Here is a 6,654-nt window from a genome sequence, read left to right as displayed (position 1 = left end):
TCATTTGGGGCCTCTGGGCCTCTTCACTGTGAGCATGTGTGCTGTCCACTGGAAGCTCTGGAGTGACCCCCCTTCCTCTGTTCACTATGGAAACCAGTGCCAGGACAGGCTTCTCCTCCTATTCCAGAGTCTGCCAAGAACAGCCTATTCCACAGCTGTGTAATGTGGAACACATTACAGGGCCTGAAGTCTCCCATCAGCAAAAGTATCTTTACCAAAATATTTTAAGTTATAATTTTTCCGTATACTTACTACACCCATGGAACTTCTATACTTACAGAATCTTGATTTAATGAGTAGCCATTCATTAGTGTATTTGGAGAGATATTTTACTTTACAGGCTTTTACTTCTACACTGCTAGTCTTTAACGACTCATTGCCCATATCAAATAGATCTGATCCTAGAGATACCCAGCAAGTGTGATTTATCCTCAGCATTCTCAGGGCATCACTGGAGCTACAGCTCCAAATTTTGATCCATAAGTTAAAGAATTTGTGGATGTCTCATGAGTATTCACTTCCTCTTATTTCCATGGTGTCATCTTTGCTTTTTCTTAATATTCTGAAGGTCTGCATGTCTGCTTTATGAGTAGGCATCTTATTAGGTAACTATCAAGCTACTGACCCTTTCCATGACACACGTGCAGGTATACATTTTCTCCTTGAAGGTTTCCCCAAGCTTTACTTTTTTCTTACCCTCCCCAAATGAATTTTCTTCTTCATAGGAAATAGAGTGTCTTCAGCAGACCTTTCCCTGGGAAGGCAATGTTATCACTTTAGCAGGGATAAAGTTGGGCTTCATTAGTAAGCAGTACTAGGAGTCTCCTCTGTATATGGTTTCAACCTTGGCATCAGTTTCGATGCTTCAAACTCTCTGATCCTACTCCCTCATAAAGGTCATATATAGGCACTGGTACAGTATTAAGCAACCCTACCATCTGAAGTGAGGAGTGAAGTGAACTGTGGTAGAGGTGAGAGACTATTGTTGGCCATGGGAAACTTCACCAGAATGAGTTCCATTCCAGCTCAGACAGCAACTGAAATCAAAGAAGCTTTCTAGCCAGAACTCCCATATCCTACTGCAGTAAGACCTTTTATAATATTATAATTGTGTTTTTATGATTATTTAAAGCTGTTTTCATACGTTTTATATATAAATGTCTTTATACCTTTATAATTGTTGTGTTAAGCTTGCAATTTAACTTCATGAATCTATTAAATCTAGGAGGATGAAATATGAAGATGTAATTTTCATAACCTCACAATGGCAAAAATTATGGCTCATAGCCAAAGCTGAGGTGAGATTTAAATAATAGGCTCAAACATTTTCAGTATTAAAAATACCTTAAATGGGGGCTCCTGGGTGGCTCAGTGGGTTGGGTCGCTGCCTTCAGCTTGGGTCATGATCTCGGGGTCCTGGGATCGAGTCCTGCGTCGGGCTCTCTGCTCAGCGGGGGGCCTGCTTCCCTTCCTCTCTCTCTGCCTGCCTCTCTGCCTACTTGCCCTACTTGTGATTTCTCTGTCAAATAAATAAAATCTTTTAAAAAAAAACCTTAAATGAACTAAGTATTTAATGCAAATAGAAAAAAATCCAAATTCAAGAAAATAAGAAAACTAATGGAGATACAATGGAAGAAATAAGATTTTTTTTAATTTGAGAGAAATAGAGAGAGTGAGCTAGGGAGACCAAAAAGGCAGAAGCAGGGGGACCTGCAGAAGGAGAGGGAGAAACAGGCTCCCCACTGAGTAGGAAGCTTGACCTAGAGCTTGATTCCAGGATATCAGGATCATGACCTGAGCCAAAGGCAGACAATTAACCAACTAAACCACCCAAGCACTTCAAAGTAAGGATGATTTTAAGAGGAATAAGGGCAGTAAATTGATTTGATAGCTATTTTTATAGCCATGTTCAAGTAATAAAAATAATAAATATAGCTGGCGCAACTCTGTAAGACGTAATCCAAAAACCAGGAATCTATAAATTACAGGAAGAGAAGGAAATGATATGCAGGAAGAAGTTCCACTAAGATATACCTGAGATATCTGCAGGAATTACCCTTGTGAAGTGGAAGATTAAGGAGTTCTATCAGAGGCATTGTCCTGCCAAAAGTGATCCAAGCATGAATATCCAAAGGTAGAGAAAGAGCTCTTTGAAGCCAATCTCCTTGTGAAGAAATAAAGTGAGAGATGAAAAAAGTGATACAAGCAAATAAAAAGAGGACTCTGGAAATGCCAAGACAATATTTTAAATATGCTTTGGGCTTCAAGTGATAATAACATTCTCAAGACAGCTCATTTAAGAAGCTGTTGGCTTTAGGAATCCAGGAAGGGCTGAAGGACCACATTAGTTCAGAATAGGGATTCTGATCAGCCTGAGGAAGCCTGGATCCAGGGGCTCTTACACCCACCCCTCTCTTCATAGATGCTTCTCTGGGAGTGTCAGCTTTGTTTTTGCCCAATGTGGATCTAATTTTCTAAAATTAAAGCAAAACAAAACAAAACAAAAAACCCACAAAACACAAAACAACAACAAAAACAAAAAGTACACATACACAACCACAGTTACGTTGCATCTGGTTGTTGGTCATGAGAGAGACTGCCAGTGATGATCTATGGGATCCATGTTAAAAAGGAGGTCTTTTCTGGGATTGTGGCTGCTCCATGGGACCAGTCAGTTGTTGAGAGAGGGTGGGGTGTGGGGGTCCTGTGAGAACCGGAAGTTTCCACAGGAACACAGAGCAGAGGCCATAGCAGTCATCAGGGAGAGAGGGTGCCAGGCAGATAGGGGAAAAGTTTGTGCTAATAAATATGACCATCTTTATATGATGGGATCTTCATGGAAAAACTAAAAGGAAACTAATATGACCCAAAGGAAGTAGAAAACCAAAAGACTCTGGCAAATGTCATTCGTATGTCATATGCAAGAAAGTTCTATTTGTGCACGTGTTGACTAAATTCAGCATTTCTCATTTTATGACCTCTGATGTGGAAGAGACTCAATTTTTTTTTTTAAGATTTTATTTATTTATTTGACAGAGAGAGATCACAAGTAGGCAGAGAGGCAGGCAGAGAGAGAGAGGAGGAAGCAGGCTCCCCGCCGAGCAGAGAGCCCGATGCGGGACTCGATCCCAGGACCCTGAGATCATGACCTGAGCCGGAGGCAGCGGCCCAACCCACTGAGCCACCCAGGCGCCCCCAGACTCAATTTTTATTGGTAGTTCTCAGTTTCCAATCTCAGTCATCGTCTTCACAGTTTACATTTTGTTGTTGTTGTTGGGCAATCCTGATTGTTCTCTAGGTTTAAATTCTCACACTCATCGTCACGAAACTGAAGTTTACACGCCAGTCCAGAACTTTCTCTGGGACTTTTATACCTACCCTGACCCTGGATAGACGCAGTTAAACATTTTCTAAGAAACTCAAGAAACTTACCTCAGAAACTTAAACTATCATCTTTCCTCTTAAACTTGCTCCTCCTCCAGTAACCATCCATATCCCTTCCCTCCTTCCCTCCTCCCCACCACCATCTCTACCCAAATGGGACACCTTCAGGTCACTGCCCCCCCCTCATTCTGGCAACCCTCCACTACCTCTAAGGGGCCTCAAAGGACACCCGTCCCGTCGGGCTCTCAGCCCCGCCCGCGGCGGCCCCGCTCTCGGCCTGCGGACGCGCAAGCGCAGTGGCCGGTCGCGCCACCGCCCCGCCCCGCCTGGCTGCTGCGGAAGGCGCCGCGCGCAGCAACGCGCACTTCCTCTCCAGGAGTCCGCGGAGGGAGTGCAGGTTCGAAGAGCTCCTGGAAGCAGAGGCCCTGCTCTTGTCAGACGGAGTAGACATGTCCGAACAAAGTAAGGATGTGTGCGACCCCAGCTCTGCAGCCGAGGCCTCCGACTCCGAGGTGAACAGCAGTCCTGGGGTTCCCGGGGGGCTCTCCCCGCCCGCGTCTCAGGCCGCGATCCTCGCAGGGCCAGAGACCCCTCCTTTAGGCCCGACCGACGCCCCTCTGGCCTCGCCTCCACCTCAGGCCCCAAGCGAAGAGGGAGACCCGAAGGCCCTGCAGCAGGCCTCGGAGGAAGGCCGCGCCCACCAGGCTCCGAGCGTGGCCCAGCCCGGCCCAGCACCGCCAGCCCCTGCCCAGCTGGTGCAGAAGGCACACGAGCTCATGTGGTACGTGTTGGTCAAGGACCAGAAGAGAATGATCATCTGGTTCCCAGACATGGTGAAGGATGTCATCGGCAGTTACAAGAAATGGTGCAGAAGCATTCTCAGGCGCACCAGCCTCATCCTCGCACGAGTGTTCGGGCTACACCTGAGGCTGACGAGCCTGCACACGATGGAGTTTTCGCTAGTTAAAGCGCTTGAGCCAGAGGAGCTGGACAGGGTGGCGCTGAGCAACCGCATGCCCATGACAGGCCTCCTGCTGATGATCCTGAGCCTCATCTATGTGAAGGGTCGCGGCGCCCGAGAGAGTGCGGTCTGGAACGTGCTGCGCATCCTGGGGCTGCGGCCCTGGAAGAAACACTCCACGTTTGGAGACGTGAGAAAGCTCATCACCGAGGAGTTCGTCCAACAGAATTACCTGAAGTACCAGCGCGTACCCCACGCGGAGCCACCTGAGTACGAGTTCTTCTGGGGGTCCCGTGCCAGCCGTGAAATCACCAAGATGCAAATCATGGAGTTCCTGGCCAGGGTCTTTAAGAAAGACCCCCAGGCCTGGCCCTCCCGGTACAGAGAAGCTCTGGAGGAGGCCAGAGCTCTGCGGGAGGCTGATCCCAGTTCCCACTGCCCCCGCAGCAGTGTCTCCGAGGACTAGCAAGGTCTGGAGGCAGATATTGATGGTTTCTGACCCTCACCAGGGCGGTGGAGGGGTGGGGGTGGGACATTAGAGTATTCAGGATTTACAGTGCAGTATTTCACGTGTAACTTTGTTTTCAGTACAGTGCTTTTATACCTTTTAATGCAATGTTGTATTCATTTCAGTACTGTTAGATAGTGTGTAGGATTTATGCATGTTTGTTTAAGTAAACTCGGTTGGTGCTTTCGCTTTTGTGCTACCTTTCTTGAATTTTTGTACCAGAGACGTGCTAAACCTATGAAACACATTGAGAAATTTTCCATCTTATTCTTTTATATGGAACAGATGATGTGTATTAGGGTAGACTACTTCTGGAGAGTTTGGAGGAACTCCCCAGTAAAGCTGGCCTAACCGACAGAAAAGTCAAGGCCCCTCTCTTTATGACCTCGCTGGGCACAGGAGACATCCGTGTGGAGTGCAGTGATGTGAACTGAAATGGTCTCAATGTGGCACTTGGCACACTTTACTAAACACAAATACAACCCCACCATGAGTAAACTTTAAAGTGAACATTAAAGATTCTTGTGATACAATCATTTTTTGAAAAGTGTACTTTATCTTTTCAACAAAATAGTATGGGTTGGTAATAAGACATTTTACCAAATGTACAAATATGATCATTTCATCTAATAGAATGGGAAAATCACTGCTCATCATTACTCATAAATGTATGGTTTATGTTTTTTTAAATGTAACTTACATGTTCCTAACAGACAAATACAGAAAAGTATAAAAACTACGAAGCAAAAATGTTTATAATTACACCACCCAGAAACAAGTGTTAATGTTTAGAGTAAGTTTTCTTACATTTTCTACATTTTATTAAAATTAGTTCTCTTGTAGGCACTTAAGAGTGGGGCATGGTGCTAAAACCCTTTATGTGTATCTTCTCTTTGTTGTTGATACTTAAAACAGTCTTTGAGGCAGGCACTTATTGTATCAGCACCATGGAGGAAATGGGGGGAAAAAAACATGTAACTAACTTTCCCCAGATCATAAAGTTTTGTGAAAGGAGGTGCTAGGATTTGAACCCAGACAGAATGAGTCCAATTCCCCCCTCCCCACCTGCCTACAACTGTCCCACACCTCCTGTTTTTTATCTTTTTTTTTAATATTCTAAGTTATAAAATGTACTCTTAGCTCCCTACCCCAAGACACAAAGTCACAGATATGAGGCTAGGGATTAAATTTTTCTAATAAATATTGCATTAATCTTTTCGAGAAAGCAATTTTATTCTGAGTGTACGCATTAAGAAACTTTTGTTTCAGTGAGATTAATGGACTTAACCAGATCATATTACTGCTTTGCAGTGAAGCCAAGTTTTGAAACATGGTCTTCCCTGAAAGACTGAGGTGAAGGTGCCTTATCTAGACCACTGATGCCAGAGGAACACACATGGGATGCCTGGGAGAGGGAGGTGGATTTGGGTGGGAAGTTTGCCTATTGGGACATCTGTGATCCAGCAGTTAACTGAATTGCAGTAGCTTCTAGGCAATCCCTCCAAGGGTGAAATGGGGTGAAGAAAGATTTGAGGAGCAATGGGGAGATAAGTCACATTATGCAGCTTTCAGTCCTACAAGGGAGTGGGGCAAGAAATGAGCCTTCAATAAGACCAGAAGTCCTCCAAACTTAAGAAGTCTGGAAAAGATTGTGTCAAAGCCAGAATCCTTTCTGGGTAAATACATGTAATAAAGGGAACACATGTGTGACATCACCCTCTAAAGAAATAAATGGAGTTATATTTGGGTGAGGGAATTACAGTCTGGACTGAGAGCTAGGATTCCCAACACTTAATGGCAT

General features: G+C 45.0%; 1 protein-coding gene across 1 annotated transcript; it reads left to right on the top strand.

The window, feature by feature from the left end:
• Nucleotides 1–3,732: 3,732 nt before the first annotated feature.
• NDN (necdin, MAGE family member) lies at nt 3,733–5,389 on the top strand. Its single transcript, XM_044229875.1, has one exon. It carries the CDS (start codon nt 3,834–3,836, stop codon nt 4,809–4,811), a length of 978 nt encoding a protein of 325 aa, XP_044085810.1. The 5' UTR covers nt 3,733–3,833; the 3' UTR covers nt 4,812–5,389.
• Nucleotides 5,390–6,654: the final 1,265 nt, after the last annotated feature.

Source organism: Neovison vison, chromosome 13 (assembly GCF_020171115.1).
Source record: "Neovison vison isolate M4711 chromosome 13, ASM_NN_V1, whole genome shotgun sequence".
Taxonomy (NCBI): domain Eukaryota; kingdom Metazoa; phylum Chordata; class Mammalia; order Carnivora; family Mustelidae; genus Neogale; species Neogale vison.
The sequence above is the reverse complement of the archived record's forward strand: the minus strand, read 5'-3'. Positions and strand labels throughout refer to the sequence as shown.